We start from the raw sequence: 17,963 nt of genomic DNA on the forward strand, positions 1-17,963 counted from the left end.
AAAACGGGGAGTAAAGGGGACGAGGAAGAGTGTTTCAGGCAGAGAGGAGGATGTGAGCAAGAGGCCACCAGCGGGGGACATGAGCATGAGGCACAGTGAGTAGGGACAAATGTGCAGAACGACATTTTAGAAAATTGATTTTGGCAGCTGAATGAAGTATGGACTGGAGAGGAGAGAGACTAGAAGCAAGGAGGTCATTGAGGAGGCTGATGCAGTTGCAAGTGGGAGGTGACAAATGTCCGGACCAGTCCTGGTGGTTGTTCAGATGGAGAGGAAGGGGCTGAGCCGGGAAATGTTGTGAAGGAAAAACTAACGGGATTTGGTGATGGACTGAAGAAGGTGGTTGGAAGAAAAAAAGGAGTCAAGGATAATGCCAAGGCTCCAGGCTTCCAAGACAGGAGGAATGGTGGTGTTTTCTACTGTGATGAGAAAGTTACACGGAGGAGAAGATTTGAGGGGAAAATTGAGGAGTCCCGTTTTGGACATACAGAGCTTAGATACGTCCTGGAGACGGGGAAGGTGGGACACTGCACAGAAGATAGGTTGGGGCTAGTGAGGTAGATTTGGGAGTCATCTACAGAGAGGTGGTGGTTGAAACCATGGAAGCACATGGGCTCCTTAAGACAATGAGTGCACAGTGAGAATTGAAAAGACTCCAGAAGAGAGCCTCGAGGATTGCCCACAATTAGTGGGTGGGAGGCAGAAAGGAGCCAGGGAAAGAAACAGAGGAGCAGTGCCAGGAGAGGACTGGGTCACAACGACCATGGTTACAGAGTGTTTCAGGGAGAAGGGAGTGGCCCAGCATCAAAGGATTAGGACAGACTAGAGTACATTAGGTTTGGCAAGAGGGGACATGGGTCATTGGAGAGCTGGGGGAGCGGTTTCAACACAAGGCTCTGAACACTTGCAGGCCTTTCAGGGGGCAACATGGAGCCTTTGGTGGCGAGTCAAGAGATTCCATCACTGTCTGGCTTTGCCCCAGGAGAGTGAACATCTGGGGCCGAGCAGACCGGAAGCCCCTGGAGGGTTCAGGGTGGCCCTTCGTCAACGTGGGTCCATCTCACCTGTCTCCACTTTGGAATGGTCCATCCTATCAGTGACCTTCTCCTGCCGGACGAGGTAGTCGACAATCTGCACACCGATGGGGGGTTCGGAGTGGCCCCACTCCAGCACAACCAGGGTGCTGCTGGGCTCATGCTCAGTGGACAGCCGCAGCCTGCAGGAGACCAGGAAGGAGAATGATATCTGAGTCCACCCCCCTACTGCCCTTCCCTCTCAAGCTCCTTGCTCCAATTTCAAGCAGGAAGCTTTTTTCCTACCAATCTCCCTTAGCCTGGAACTCCAATTTACTTTGTGTCAGGGGTGGGGGCGGGAGGATCTGCTGAGTGGGATCATTCACATCTAATAAATCTCAAAGATTTCCAGATCCTCCTTTCCAAGGAACCCAAGATGGCTCTGGATTCACCAAGGATGGGCAGCGTTCTTGTGGTGGGACAATTCCAGTCAGCCGGGATCCCAGACAACCCCAGAGTGGCCTTATTAAACCCCATTGGAATGGACTAACCACCATGAATAGGGTCCAACCTCCATCAGCCCTGGTGAACAGGTCAACCTTGTCCAGAGTCACAGTTCCAATGTACTCTGGAGAGACCTCAGAGCCTGGACTTTCTGACATGTCTTTGGGGAACTGAAAGGCATCGATTGTTTTAGGCATTTTACTAGTTCACTTTCCATGGCTGAGTAGCCAGGTCATCAACAATACCTGATTACTCCTACGGTGGACCTTACACTTTTCCTCCTGATTTACACCAATTTTTATCTTTCTTTTTCCTCACTCTAATCATTTTTTAAAGTAGTGTTAAGCCCCCAAGTAACTCAGAACTAGAAATGTAAACAATTTCTTGGTGTGGGAAGGAAAAGGATAGAGAAGGAGAGGGCTGAAGGTGGGGAGGAAGAGGAAGTGCGACACGGAGAGGGAGTGGGACAGGGAAAGGGAGCAAGAGAAACAGTGGAAGAGGGAACGGGCAGGAGAAGTAGAGGGAGCAGGAGGGGGGAAAAGAGAGGAAGAGGAGGAGGAAGCAGGAAAGAGAAAGGGTGAAGGAGGAACTTACACAGGCTGTGGGAGGGGTGCACAGGTCGGGAGTCCATCAGCCCCAAAAGCGCTGGAGTCACAGCGACACCAGTCCTCAATGACGTCTCCGCTGCCAGAGCACCAAAGGGAGCTCATGGTAGCCTCCTGCAACAGCTGGGAGAGGAGGAGGAAGAGGAGAGGAGGGGTCAAAGCCTGGGAACGCCCGCTTCATCCAAACTGCTGTGTTCTGACCAGTGCTACCAGAGGAGGACAGAGTGAGGCTCCGTCTGCTGCTCTTCCCTCTGTCCTTGGCTGGGGACATTCCCCACTTCTGTCCTCAGTGTTGGAGAGCGGCCAGAGGCCCTGGCTGGCCTCGGGGAGGGGAGGAGGAGGAGCATAGCCAAGGGACCCATTTGGAAATCAGAATGGGCAAGGGCCATTGCCTCCCCACCTCCTCCCATCCCCACACCTTTCTGCTCCTACCCACCAGGGTGCCTGGATCCCCTCATCTCTGGGGCCCCACAGCTGGTTGCCAATTGGGGGACTGTCAAGCCTGGACTACTGCAGATGCAGCAGGCCTCAGGAGTAACTTGATACCACTGTGGGTTAGGAACGTGCAGTTAGGGCATGCCAAGCCAGCAGGCACATTTCTTCAAGTTAGATGCAAAATGGGCTGGTCCCAGTTGGGGCTGGGGGGTGGTGTTCGATCGCATCTCCTCCAAGAGGCCTTCCCTGACTAACCCCTCATTCCCCTCCTAGACGGTAAGCTTGTTATTGGCAGGGAATGTGTCTGCTTATGGCTATATTTCACTCTCCTAAGCGCTTAGCACAGTGCTCTGCACACGGTTAGTGCTCAATAAATACGAGTGACCGACTGACTGGTTACTCCCTCTCCCTGCCACATCGCCCATGCACTTTGATCTGTACCCTTTAAGCATTTGATATTCACCCCACCTTCAGCCCCACAGCATGCGTGTATGTATCTGTAATTTATTTTCATGTCTGCCCCGCTTTAGATTGTAGGCACCCAGTGGGCAGGGATTGTGCCTACCAACTCCGTTGTATTTTGCTCTCCCAAGCACTTAGTACAATACTCTGCACATAGTAAGTGCTCGATAAATATAACTGAGTGTGGAGCGCAAACTGTTGAAGCCTCAATTAACCCTTCTAAGATCCCTGCTGGCGGTGGGGGCTTCTGAGTTGGGGCCCAGGGCCTCACCCTCTGGGTCTGGTTGTTGGTGACCAGTTCATAGATGGGCGCTGCCCTGGTCACCTCCAGCAGGACCGGTTCAGCGGGAGTGTCTGGGCCAGAGGTCACATGGCAGAGTGGGCAGGATGAAGGGCACCGGCCCCGACTTCGGCACTCCAGGCGGACCCCAGCCACCACACGCTTGGTGCCTGACTCGGACAGGCTGGCAATGTACTCCGGGAAGGTCAGGACCTTGGGGTCTCGCTCCCGCTCTTCCGACTCATCAGAGGGTGAGTTACCTGTCCGGGGACACGGAGGGAGGTGGGGAGGGATGAGAGGGGGATTAAACGCAAGCATACACCGAGCATGGAGGCTTTTCAGGCCTCTTCATTCTCTGCTGACGATCCAGGTTCAGCTCCGGACCTGAGCGGAAGAGAAAAATGATTTTGGAATGAATGGATGGACTAATTAGAATGCAGGGTTAATTAGTGCACAGCACAGGGGCGGAGTCACTTAGTGCATGAGGTTAATCTGTTGGGATAAGCAGTTAGAGCAACTTTCCCTACAGATGCCCCCCTCTCTGCCCCTACCCCCCAGGGACAAGAAGAAGGCAGAAGGCCTTCCTCTGACCTTTTCCATCTTCCCACTTATATTCAACTCCTCAGGGCAGGACAGGTAGCAGAGGTATTTTAGACCCTGAACGTCAAATCTGGTTAATATAAAAGCCTTCCCTGCTGATGGCCCTCTTTTATCCAGAGCAAGTCCCTCCTCTCTGCGAGTTGAAGCTGGGATATCTCGTTATCCCTCCCACCCACCCACTTGAGCCCCGTCCTTGGTCCCACAAAGCCGGCAAAGTGCAAGGAACTGGGGTAGCCGACATTTCTGCCCTCTGCCACCCACACTTCGGAGTGGGGCTTCCAGCCTCCAGTACCCACCCCCTCTGGACTACTGTTATAGTGTCCTTTCTCAGTCAGTCAATGGCATTTACTGAGTGCTTACTGTGTGCAGAACACTGTACTAAGCTCTTGGGAGAGTAAGCTAGACTGTAAGCTCATTGTGGGCAGGGAATGTATCTGTTATATTGTACTCTCCCAAGCGATTATTATACTTTCCCAAGTACTTAACATAATATAACAACAGACACATTCCCTGGCCACAATGAGCTTACAATCTAGCTTACTCTTCCAAGCGCTTAGTATAGTACCCTGCACATAGTAAGTGCTTAATAAATACCATTGACTGACTGGGAGAGGACAATATAACAGAGTGATGGGCTGGGCAGCAGTGGCCATGTGGGGGGTGAATGGCACCCAGATGGCACTTGGACCCCTGACTGGAAGAACCAAACCCAGGGTTATGTGCGGGGCCTCCAAGCAGAGTTTCACTGGTCCTGCATCCCCCCATAGCAAAGTCCCTATGATTGCCACCAGGAGACCCCCAGATCCCCCCCTGGCCACTGCCACCCGCTGCCCAACACTGAGAGCGATTCCAGACCCCCAGGCCCCCACCCCCACAAGCTTTCTACCACCTGAGCTACGGCACAGCCCCATCCTGGCTAATTGCAGGATGGAATCAGGGTTCCCCAGATGGTGCAATATTAAAGGGCCTCAATCAGAGCTCAAGGTCTGTCTTAGGAGAGCTCGCAAACATTGGAAATCCCTACAGTGGGTGGGCAGTGTTGCACAGCAGTGGATGCCCAGTCAGCCCCACCCACCCAGAGAATGGATTTCCCAAGCCCATCCCTGGAGCCCCAGTTGGAGCGTTTAGGTCTCTCCCAATGCCTGTGGCAGCACCCACTTTGGTTGTCCTTAGAGCCATGCCCATCGTCCCATTCCTCTCCTCAGCAAGCCCTCGGCCTCCTCCCATCTCCTTCGCATGGAATTTTGACCCCGGAGTGCTCGCTGGCTAAATCAGATCTGGCTCGTGGTTCCCGCTGGAGCTGACACTGAAGGAGGATGTCAGCTTCCTCTGAGTAATAAGCAGCAGGAGTGGATGAAGCCTGGGCTCCCCAAGATCTGTTTACTGAGCAACTGTTCTTAGCAACACAGGCAAAGGGAGAGGGAGTGCGGAAAATTCAATGGGAGGCCAGTGCGAGGTCCTTCAAAACCTTGGTCTCAGAGAGCTTGTATTTTCGGGGGCTTTTCGGCAAAAAGCCAGAGAAACCCTTGTTGCAGTAATTGGGTTTGGCAAAGACAAGGAAAACCAGCCTATAATTGGATGACCACTAGATGGAGTCGGAAAATCTGGAGGATTAGGGGAGCTAAGAGCCAGAAGCTGTAGCTTTCACTTGATGATCTTCGGGTGCACAAGATTGCGTTTGGAACTTGAAGTGGAACAGGAGGATGGCTTGAGGTTTTATCACATCCCATAGGGCCTGGAGGGAAATCAACCCAGGGGAACTTACACAGGGACACAGTGTGAGGGCAGACAGTGAAAGAAGGAACTGAAGTGCAACAGGGGCATTTTTCTAAACGCCCATAGAAAGAGAAAACGTTTCATGAATGTCCAGATCCAATTCCTCTCTCCCCACACAACTCTCTCTGTGGCACAGGGCTTTTATGACGGTTAAACACTGACCACTAGAGGGCAGTGTGATACCAGCCTCGGAGCCGCATCTGTGGATTCTAATTCCCCTCCAGCCCGGCCAGATTCCATCATTAAGGCTTGTAATTGCTGTTAAGCAGTGAGGGGACAATCACTAGCTGCTGTCTCCTGGCTGACCCAATTAAAATTCAAGGGGTAGCCAGTCTGCCTCCATCTGAACAGAGGCTGGGAAGGAGGTTGGGAGTGAGGGGACCAGGCAACCTGTCACCGTACCCTCAATCACACATGGCCTGGTGGCTACAGCCCGGGGCCTGGGTGTCAGAAGCTCATGGATTCTAGTCCCGGCACCGTCACTGGTCTGCTGCGTGACCCTGGGCAAGTCACTTTGCTTCTCTGGGCCTCAATTCCCTCATCTGTCAAATGGAGATTAAGACCGTGAGGCCCACCTGATTACCTTAAACCTACCCCAGTGCTTAGAACAATGGTTGGCACAAAGTAAGTGCTTAACAAATACCATAATTATTATATTATTACTATTGTTATTATTGAATCATAGAGCTAACCTCCCAAAGGAAAAGTAGGAAGGGACAGCTCATCTCCTGGAGATGAGATGGGCTGGCATGGCCAGGGTCTCCTGGGAGTAAAGTGAACCTAAAAAATCAGAAGCATTTTCACTTTGATCTTGCTGCCTCCTTTGCCTGGGGAGGGAGGCTGTCAGGTGCCACCCGGGGCAGGTTCATTCATTCACTTATTCATTCATTCAATCATTTTTACTTAGTGCTTACTGTGTGCAAAGCACTATACTAAGTGCTTGTGAGAATAAAATGTAACAATAAATGATACATAGTTCCTGCCCACCACGCATGCCTGCCAGATGTTTGTCACCTTGACATCCACGCTACTGACCTGGTCACTTTGTCAGCCAGGCTGGCTAGGGTATCAGCACAGCTACCTATCATCAGCTCAGCCTTTGATGGCACTGCCGCTGAAGGCACCTCTGGGTGCCACTCCAGCCGGGAGGAGAGGAGCCCACAGAGGCAGGGGAACAGACAGTCCTCACACCCTGCCACTCCATCCAGAATCCCACACTCTGGCAGCAGCTGGGTACAGCTTTATTTTTTTTTTACGGTATTTGTTAAGTGCTTATTAAATGTCCGTCACCGCCTCTGCAGTCCATATCATCATCATCATCATCAATCGTATTTATTGAGTGCTTACTATGTGCAGATCACTGTACTAAGCGCTTGGGAAGTACAAATTGGCAACATATAGAGACAGTCCCTACCCAACAGTGGGCTCACAGTCTAAAAGGGGGAGACAAAGGCGGGGGGGTGGGCCTTGTGCCCAGCCCAATAGTCACCCAGGGGTGAGGGCTCATGCCCAACCAACAGGGCAGAATGGCTGGTCTCCTTCCTGCCTCACTAGCTCCTGCTGGATGTGGCTGACCATGGCCACTGTCAGCCAGGGGAGGCTGCTTCAGCCTAGACAAGTCCACTCACCAGGCCTCTGTACTAAACCAGGATATAGGAATAACACCTCCTTTCTCCTTCACTCCCAAGGCTGCTGCAAATATGGCTAAGCAACCACATGCAAATGTAAAGTTGTAATTGCTACTTAGTAATGGCAATCCATTTGGCTATAAAACCCTGCCACAGCCCCCACCTCTCTCCAACCCCACTCCCCACCCCCAGTACCACACTTTGGCCCCCTCCTTCAATACGCCTTTAAGTATCTTTCCAACACTCACCAATTTATCCCATAGATTAGCTACATGCGATGACCACCAGCCACTGGCCTGTTTACAAGGGGCAGCCATGAGACCCAGTTTCAGGATTTTTCCAAGATTTTCAATGCTACATTTCCCACCTCACTGGTTTCTTTTTTTTTGTGGCATTTGTTAAGCAGGCATTGTACTAAATGCCAGGGTAGATATGACCTAATCAGGTTAGACACAGTCCATGTCCCACATGGGGCTCACAATGTTTTTGTGAGATGATGTAACTGAGGCACAGAGAAGTTAAAGTGACTTGCCCAAGGTCACATAGCAGACAAGTGGCAGAGCCAGGATTAGAACCCAGGTCCTTTGGCTCCCAGGGTGTTTTAAGCACTAGGTCACACAACTGCCTCCTGGAAAGGCAGTGTTGCCTAGTGGTTAAAGTATAGGTCTGGGATTCAGAAGGACCAGCTCTGCCACTTCTCTGCTGTATGAACAAGTGCAGGTCACTTTGCTTCTCTGTGCCTCAGTTACCTCATCTGAAAAATGGGGATTAAGACTATGAGCCCCATGAGGGACAGGGACTATGTCCAACCTGATAAGCTTGTTATCTATCTTAGTGCTTAATACAGTGACTGGCCCATACTAAGTGCTTAACAAATACCATTAAAAAACACAAAAAAAACCCCTGCCTTCTTTTGCATATATGGCACTTTCCTCCTACTACTTTTACTTCTACCTCATTGCCTGCCATCCATAAACATGAAAACACAACCGGAGAGGAGTGCACGGAGCAGAGAGAGAGTGGGGAGGGGCGGGGGGAGGAAAGAGGGAAGGGTGGTAATAAGGTTCTGATTTCTCACACATTTCTGGAACTGATGTGTGCCAAACCCATTCCAGCAGCTGCCACCACACAAGCATTCTAGATTTAAATTTAGAATACAAGCCAATTAAAACGATAACAAGGGAACATATGTTCTGGGTGGCAAGAAGCAGTGTTTTAAAAAACATGACCCCTGGCTACCACAGGGGGACGGGAAATAAGTCGGGTGAAAGCCCCATTCTTCAGCCCGGTCTTTCGGAGGAGGAGGAGGAGGATTTACTGGGACTGCTGTCACTGCAGATATGACCCTTTCCTCCACACCCCAAGCGGCGAGGGCACCTGCGGGGAGCCGTCCGGGCTCCAGCTCCTTTCTGAGAGATACTCCTCCACGCTTCTCCCGCAGCCTCTCCTGGCCCTCGAATTGCAACCCCATTTTAAGTCTTAACTTGTGGGAAGCCTTGGGTCACTTCAGCGGATGCCACATGGGTTTCTAGTGGTGGCCGCCCCGTTTTGATTGCCAACTGAGCCTGGTCCGGACCCTGCCCAGTTTCAGCTCTGCTGCTCGGCCTCTGCATCCCTCCGATCCACCTCCAGTGTCTCCACAGGCTCTCTTACAGCTTGGAAGTCTCTGCCTAAGGGCCACATGATCCCTTCACCCTCCCAATAGCCACAGAGCTGGCCAGATAATTTCCAACACCCCAGCTCACATAAACCTCCAGTCATCTCTACCTCATGTGCAATTTATTCATAGCCACCCTAATTTACATCCAAGTATTTATTCTGGTTTCTCTGTACGTAAATCATTTTTAGATTCAGCTACCCAGTTGAGTGTAAGCTCCTGGTGAGTGGAAAACATGCCTGTTTATTCTGTTGTGCTTTTCCAAGCACTTAGTATAGAACACACTGGGCCCTCACTAAATATGATTACAACTATTACTACTATTATTACTGCTACTACTACTGCTAATGACCAGCCTGGAGAAGAGTTGTATTGAGAAAGTCAGCTTGGATCACATGGATATAACTTTGTAGCTATGGGAGACAAGCAACCTACTTTTCAAAGTCTAGCTTTCCAAAGATCACTGTCCATTCAATGGCTTATTGAATTGTACACAGACAACCTCTTAGCCTCTCTACTGCCAGCAGATTATCAAGGAGATAAGGAGTGAGGGCAGGGAGCAAGTTTACTATTTCTATTGAACTCTCCCAAATGCTTCATACAATAAAGTAAATGCATAAAGTAAATGCTCAGTAAATACCATTGTGAGGTTAACTGAGTTTTCCACCATAATTCCACCATAATGTTCCATAGGAAAACCATTGGGAATCTCTGAAGAACCACGTTTCTGATCCATTGTCACCTGCTGCTGAGGGAGACAAGTACTTGGCTTTGGGACATCTGTCAAAATGACAAATTGGCTCCGGGGTTCCAAGAGAAATGGGGAAAAGCAGAAGGGGGCCCACCCAGTCAGGGGACCCTAGGTATTTCCTCTGCCACAAGAACTTGGTCTAAACACGCCCCCCCACCAAGAAAGGGGAGTAATTGGAGTGAGTCTAGGCCTCGAGCGCTGGGGTGGATACCAGTTAATCTTGCAGTGGCATTTATTGAGTGCTTACTATGTGCAGAGCACTGTTCTAAGCGCTTAGCATTGTAGATCAGTCTCTGTCCCACATAGGGCTGTAAATTTGCTGTTGGCAGGTGACCTGTGATTCACCAACCCTGTTACACTATACTCTCCCAAGTGTTTAGTACAGTGCTTTGCACACAGTAAATGCTCAATAAATACCATTGATGATGATAATGATGAGGCTCACAGGCAAAGTATGAGGGAGAACGAGCAATGAATCCCCATTTTACAGTTGAGAAATCAGGCACAGAGAAGTTAAGTGACTTGTCCAAGGTCAAACAGCAGACAAGTGGTGGACCAGGGATTAATCAATCAATGGTATTTGTTGAGCATTTAGTAAGTGCTGAGCAGTGTACTAAACTCTTGGGAGAGTACGATTCAAAAGAGTAGAACCCAGGTCCTCTGACTCCTAGGCTTATGCTTTTTCTGTTAGGCCACGCTGTTTCCCTTTCTATTAACTCTGTAAATTAAATCCTATAATTCAGCTCCATTCTGCCTTTCTGTAACTCACCAGCTCCAGTGACTCTCCCACATTAGCATCACTGATATACATATCTTCTCCAAAATTGAACTAAAATACCAATAATTTTTTTTTTAAATCTTCCATTACATACAAAAAAAGAACAGCTCTTTCAGCTCACAGGGGGAATTCCCAGTCATTTCAAGAACAAATCCTGAAGTCCAAAAAAACCATGGGATATTTGTCCAACTCCATCCTGTTGTCCTCACTCTCCAAACACCCTCTCCCATCCTCCTGTCATCTCCCAAAATAGGCAGGATCTCTGTGCTGTTCTCATCAGACTCACAGGCTCTCTATGGGCCTCGGGGTGTGTTTGCCCAGACCTCTGGGTTTTCACAGCCAGACGTGGTGACTGAATGTTTGTTCGAATGTGTCTGAGGTACAGGCAGTTCCATTACATGGGTGGTACATTCTTACAGAAAGTCATGTTGAACTGTTCACCCCCTACATCTGATACTGTGGACAGACCCACAACCATACTTCTAACACTATCCCACTGTATTTTTTTTTCCATGGTATTTATTAAGCACGTACTACATACAGGCACGCCACTAAACACTGGGGTAGAGGGCAGCTAATCAGGTTGGACACAGTCCCTGTCCTACGTGGGGCTCACTGTCTCAATCCTCATTTTACAAGTGAGGTAACTCAGGCCCAGAGAAATGAAGTGACTTGCCCAAGGTTACACAGCAGACAAGTGACAGAGTCGGAAATTAAAACCCAGGTCCTTCTAACTTCCAGGCCTGTGCTCTATCCGCTAGGCCATGCTGGCTCATGTTGTTGCATGATGGTCCTTCAATCTCCTGAAGGTGTGCAGTGAAAGCACAGATCGTGGAAGAAATGACTCTCTCTCTTTTCCTGCTTTCTATTTCCCTCTCAGAGGTGGTGTCAACATGAGATGCTCCTGTTTTCTAACAGAAACTCAGCATCTTTCCCTGCCCCATTTGGGAGCTGGGCTGTGGGGTTTGGCCTTTGAGCCCCATGCCCCTTCACTGAGGGGCAGGTGGTATGCCCCTGAAATCAGGACTGGCCTTAGGTTCCAAGTCCCCAGGGGAAAGGCAGGGTATTATTACCCCCAAAGATTTTCAGCTGTTTGGGGGTTGGACTGAGACGAAGCAATTGCTTCCTCTCTTACAGTGAGTTAGGCTGGAGGCCCAGCTGCGCTCAACCCAGGTCTTCAGCAAAACCTGACAAGACTTTCTGGCCCATTTACTCTTGGAAGCTGCCTGCCACTCCCAAGCCCCATCATCACCTGCAGCAGCATCAGCAGTAGTGTCTCCTGTGCACAGAGCACTCTACTAAGTGCTCAGGAGTATTATCCAAAATAAATTACGCAGTCCTTGTTCTCATCATGGTTCACTTCTCCTTCTCAATATGCCCCAGTCCCCCTTCACTCTCAGAATCCACTCTGCATCTGTGGGCCTGACCCACAGAAAGTAGGACAACTGGATCAGTCACCCAGAAAAAAAACACAATAAACACCTTCCTCCACCCCATACTCCCCACTCTCCTTCAAATAGGCAGCACGAAGCAGGGCAGGACCAACTGCTGAGTCCTTTCTCAGGGAAAGGACTCATGTCTGCGTGCAGGCAGCGGTGGAGGGGACGTGGGGCTTTGAAACAGAGGAGAAAGGAAAGGCTGCTCATACATTCTGGACACATTCTCTCTCATTGGATGCTGACCTGAAAGCTCCTTTGTACACAAAAGGAAGTAACCATTGGACAGCTCGTCAATCCCTCCTCCAGAAAGGCGGTCTGCAGGGGGCAGCTCCAGAGGTGGAAACCCCGCCCCGCTATGAGTGAGCAGGGCTTCTGGGTGGGAGGTGATAGGCCTGCCCGTGGTTGGCCAACGCTTCATAATAATCTACCCTGCTCTGGGCTGAGACCAGTCTGCTACCACTGGGGCAGCCCTCAGCCTCCTCCTAAGGCAACGACGACTCTGGAAAGAAACCCTGGGCTCATTAGGACACCAAAAGACAATGGTGAAGGATTTGACAATGAGGAGTACACATCCTTCCTCTCCAAGGGCAGGCTCACACCTCTTAACTGTGGGAGTCCCTCCTGGCTCAGTTCTGGGTCCCCTTCTATTCTCCATCTACACCCACTCCCTTGGGGAACTCATTCAATCCCATGGCTTCAACTGCCATCTCTATGGAGAGGACTCCCAAACCTACAGCTCCAACCTTGATCTTTCTCCTCTACAGCCTTATATTTTCTCCTGCTTTCAGGCCATCTCTACTTGGATGTCCCACAGACACCTCAAACTTAAAAAATGTCCAAAACAGAACTTCTTACCTTCCCACACAAACCCTGTCCTCCCCATGACTTTTCCATCATGGCAGACAACATCACCATCTTCCCTGTCTCACGAGCCCACAACCTTGGAGTTATCCTCGATTCATCTCATTCAACCCACATATTCAATCTGTCCCCAAATCCTGTCAGTTATACCTTCACAACATTGCTAAAATTGCCCTTTCCTCTCCATCCAAACTATTAGTATGTTGATCCAAGCACTTATCCTATCCTGCCTTGACTTCTCCATCAACTTCATTGCTGACCTTCTTGCCCCCTGTTCACTCTGCTGCCCAGATCATTTCTTTTAAAAAGTGTTTATTCCATGCTTCCTGCCTCCTCAAGAACCTGCAATAGTTGCCCATCCACCTCTACATCAAACAGAAACTCCTTTCCGTATGTTTTAAAGGACTCAACCACCTTGATCCCTGCTATCTTACCTCACTGACATCCTACTACAACCCGGCATGCTCACTTTGCTCCTCTAAGGCCAATTTACTCCCTTGTAAGTTGTTCTATCTTGCCGCTGACCCCTCACCCACAGCCTGCCTCAGGCATGGAACTCCTTCCCCTTTCATACTATTCTCCCCATTTTCAAAGCCTTATTAAAATCAAATCTCCTCCAAGAGGTCTTCTCCAGTTAACCCCTCTTTTCTCTGACACCTTCTCTGACATCATCTATGCACTTGGACCTGTACCCTCTGGCCACTCGGTATTCACACCACCCTCAGCCCCACAGCACTCGTGTACTTATCCATAATTTATTTTATTGTTTGTCTCCCCACCTATACTGTAAGCTCCTTGTGGGCAGGGAATGTGCCTCCCAACTCTACTGCACTGTACTCTCCCGAGAACTTAGTACCATGCTCTGTACACCGTAAGTGCTCAATAAATACGAATGATCGATTCAATGAGCAGCACCGACGGCCTTTTCCCCAAATCCCAGACCTGGTGCACAATATTCAAGGGAACCCCACCGGGTCTTGCAATCAGGATATAGCCAGCTTCCTTCTGGGAGGAATAAATCATTTCCTGCAGATCAACAATGGAGATTTACCCAGGAATTACAGGGATGGGACAAACCTCTCTCCTTGGTGGCTTCTCTCCTAATGCATAATCTTGTCGTGAGTTAGCTTTCAGGGGCTATTGGGAAGGACAGGGCACCCCTGTGACCCAAGAAGCAGTCCGGAACTAATCGGGATTGCTCTCTCATGGGCTACCCACTGAACCGCATATAAGGAGTAACGGCATCATCAGTGCCATCTGCAACCCTCAGTAGCCAGAATCTTCAAGCAAATATGCTTAGGAGGCCGACAGCAGAACGCCGATAGAGCATCAGGCTGGTGGTTTCTGTTCAGCCTCAACATGAGTCTGAGTGCAGATGGGAAAGTGAGACTATCAGCCTGTCTGAGAGCCACCTGAGAAGAAAACCAGCTTCTTAGCCCCAGAGGAGGAAGAAAGCCACTCTATCCAGCTTCCCCACTGAGCAGGAAATGAATTGCTTTGGACCCCAGCTTAGCAGAGGCAGGAGGGAGGCAGCCACCACCGGGAGGGGTCTGTCACTTGCAATTTGTCAATCGATGGGAGCACCGCTGATGTGTGCCGGGGAGGGGGAGAGAAACCGAGAGAACACAGTAGAATCCTAAATAATAGAGAAATGGAAATAGGGTTTTCGAAGAGGGAGAAGAGACTGGGGAAATTCACTCTCGATGAGTGGCGCGGAGGAAGGAGAGGAAGTCGCACCGGGTTACAAACAGGCCAGGAGGAGGTCAGAAATAAAGCCCTTGAGACCGAGTGGGCTCACCCTGATCCAGCCACATCCTTTGGGCTCTAGCAGAAGGCTCCTGCCAATGTGGACCCACTTCCACTTCTCCACCTTCAAAGCTCTACTGAAAGTTCACCTCCTCCAGGAGGCCTTCCCAGACTGAACCTTGCTTTTCCTCTGCTCCTCCTCCCCTCCCCATCGCCTCTACTCCTCCCTCTGCTCTATCCCCCCCGTCCTACAGCACTTGTGTATTTATGTACATATTATTCTATTTATTAATGATGTGGACGTATCTATAATTTTATTTATTTATTTTAATGCTATTGATGCCTGTCTACTTGTTTTGTTTTGTTGTCTGTCTCCCCCCTTCTAGACTGTAAGCCCATCTTTGGGTAGGGATTGTCTCCATCTGTTGCCGGATTGTACTTTTCAAGAGCTTAGTACAGTGCTCTGCACACAGTAAGCACTCAATAAATACGATTGAATGAATGAATGGATGGTAGAGCTGAGACAAAGTGAGGCAGAGAGTGGGCCATGAGGGGTGGAAGTGCATATCCCACCACTGGGCCTGGGCCAGACACACGGAGAGAAGTTGTCCATGTCCAGGACGTGGGCAACTGCCACGCCTGAAAGAGACCAATTATGGGATCTACCTTTGCTGATGTCTTCGTATTCCAACCACAGCTGGCGCTGAACCTGCTTGTTAGGGTACCAGATGGAGCAGGACTCCTCAAAGCCATAGACCGCTTCCTGGATGTAATGGTTCCCAAACTGGTCCAGCAGGGCCACAAAGTCTCCTCGGGAGGTGGCCCCATCCAGAGAGTGGAGGGCGTTGTTGAGGGCTGTGGAGGAAAGATGCCAGCTAGTTGGTAGGGAGTACAGGTGAGAGAAGCGGGGAACCACCAAAAGCCCATGCTCCCAGGATTTTCTCTCTCACATCCAGTCTGGAATCCATGGCATGGACATTACTCTCCCGGAGGGAAGGTGGACAAGGCCAATTGGGAGCCCACATATGGAGACCTGCCCCATGGGAGACCCTGCAGGAACCCCGGCTGTAGCCTCGGGGATGCCCTGTGGATGTGCAGCAGGCAGCTGCCAGGTCAGGAGAGGGTTTGGGATGAGGGTAGCTTCCCTTAGCACAGATGTGCTGTGGCCGAGAAGAATCTGAGCTGCTTCCAGCCAGCAGGTGGTCTCAGAAATCCTGACAGTACTGTGCAGTGGTCCTGGGGCCTTCCTGCCAGGGAGTTCTTCAAGGATCAGATTTTGGGGGTCCTCCTTCAGGCTTTTTTACTTCTTCATCACAACCATTTTCCCCCTTACAAGTGTTTTCCTCTGTCCCCTACACAGATGATGACCAGGATCCTCCTCCATCGGACCGTCCCTTCCAGTCCAAACCTCAAACTCCACACCCCTTCCCCGAATCTTCTGTTCCCATTCTTCTGGCTGAATATCCCACTATGAGTCACAGGGACTCTCAAAGTGCCCTAGCCCTGGGAGCATTTTCCAGAAACTAAGACCCAAACCCATTTGGGCAGACCTGCTGGGGAGAGGAAACCATTCAGTCCTTTAGAGGACGCCCACTTGTGCTGGGGGGAAACAATGCCCTAAAGGATCTTGAGTAAGGGGGCTCTGGCCCAACTTGGCCCTTTTGCAGACTCACCCTGTGAGATGGTCACTTGGTTGAGCCTGACATGAAACATGACAGAGCGGACTTTCCAGTGCTGCAGGAGAGGGTACCCGGACACCTCGCTGAAGTTCACCATCCCTAAAGCGGGGACACGGGGGTCGGGGGAGGAAAAAACACCCTCAGAGTTAGAAGTAGAACAAAGCAGTGGGACTCCAGGAGAGCTCCAACTTCATTAGGACAGATGCTCACTGAATTATTTATTTTAAACAAAAAGAGAAGGCCATGGAACAGAGAAGCAGAAAAAGCATGAGCCCGGGAGTCAGAGGATCTGGGTTCTAATCCCAGCTCTGCCATTTATTCATTGACTCATTCAATCATATTTATTAAGTGCTTACTGTGTGCAAAGCCCTGTACTAAGTGCTTGGGAAAGTACAATACAGCAATAAAGGACAATCCCTGCTCAAAACGAGTCACAGTCTAGAGTGGGGGTAGACAGACATCAATACAAATAAACAGACCATTATAAATACAGAAAATTATGGATCTATACATAAGTGCTGTGGGGCAGGGAGAGGGGGAGGAGCAAAGGGAGAAACTCAGGTTGACATAGAAGGGAGTGGAAGATGAGGAAAAGTGGAGCTGAGTCTGGGAAGGCCTCTTGGAGGAGATGTGCCTTCAGTAAGGCTTTGAAACATTGGAGAGTAACTGTCTGGTGGATTTGAGGAGGGAGGGCATTCCAGAACAGAGGTAGGATGTGGGTCAGGGGTCGGTGACAAGACATGCGTTGTCTGCTGTGTGACCTTTGGTGACTCACTTAACTTTGTGCTTCTGCAAAATGGGGATTCAATACCTGATCTCCCTCTACTTGGATTGTGAGCACATAGTAAGTGCTTAATGAATGCCACAATTATTATGGAACCTGGGGAGAGGGGCTTGGGGGTGAGGAAGGCTTGAACTGCCTTCCTGCCAAGTACTTAGTACAGTGCTCTGCACACAGTAAGCGCTCAATAAATATGACTGAATGAATGAATGGTGGGTCCCCTGACTTCTGGGGGCTCTGCCAGTTAGATGTGGATACTGTTACCTGCCTCTCTGGGATGCTGCAACAACCAACATAATGTGAGTGCCTGGGGGTCTGGAGGAGGGAGCACCTACAGAAATACCACCAATTGTGCAGCCATCCTGACCATTCCAATCCCAAGGAGAATTCCCAGCATTATCATGCTGTGCTTATTTTTCTAGAAAAAGAGCTACAAGAAGAGGAGTCTCCCATCCCCCCAAATTAAGAAATGTAAAAGATATGGGTCTTGGGAATGCTGAAACACACCTAGAATGCATATAAATTGACTTCTAGAATTGAGTTAGGTGGTGAAATGTATAATTTAATGCCCAGTGTGAGTGAGGCGTGGGAAGGCAAAAAAGAAGAATATCCAAGGAGATCTGCTCAGGTTGCCGCCTCATTAAATCCAGTTGCAGACCAAAGGAAAGGGAGTGGAGAAGAAACAAAGTGGAGCTAACATGTCTCAGAGTTCATGTCTCCTGTAATTGGATTAGGTCTGAAATCTCTGTCCCGTTATAGTGTTTGTTCAAAAAGCATTTCGGTTACCAATCCCTTCTCACTAATGAAATCTCATTTTCACACCTTGGGAAGTCAGTCAGGAATCTCTAAATGTTAAATTCCTGTGTCTCTGGCTCTCTTGTTTCTGACTGAATGAGCTAGACAATTCACTGAGAGAAAGATTTTTTGCAAATCATTTCCTTGGTGTCAGAAAAAGCGGAGGGGGGATG

The 17,963-nt window shown here is 49.8% G+C and overlaps 1 protein-coding gene across 1 annotated transcript in view; it reads right to left on the reverse strand.

Moving 5' to 3' along the window:
* ASTN1 (astrotactin 1) overlaps window positions 1-17,963 on the reverse strand; it is a 164,241-nt gene that overhangs the window by 12,433 nt on the left and 133,845 nt on the right. Inside the window, exons 15-19 of the mRNA XM_038757926.1 lie at window positions 16,209-16,313; window positions 15,202-15,390; window positions 3,291-3,559; window positions 2,112-2,245; window positions 1,065-1,216 (exon numbers count right to left, since the gene is read on the reverse strand). Coding sequence (XP_038613854.1) covers window positions 1,065-1,216; window positions 2,112-2,245; window positions 3,291-3,559; window positions 15,202-15,390; window positions 16,209-16,313 — 849 coding nt within the window. The remainder of the gene's footprint in view (window positions 1-1,064; window positions 1,217-2,111; window positions 2,246-3,290; window positions 3,560-15,201; window positions 15,391-16,208; window positions 16,314-17,963) is intronic.

Source organism: Tachyglossus aculeatus, chromosome 16, assembly GCF_015852505.1.
Source record: "Tachyglossus aculeatus isolate mTacAcu1 chromosome 16, mTacAcu1.pri, whole genome shotgun sequence".
NCBI lineage: Eukaryota > Metazoa > Chordata > Mammalia > Monotremata > Tachyglossidae > Tachyglossus > Tachyglossus aculeatus.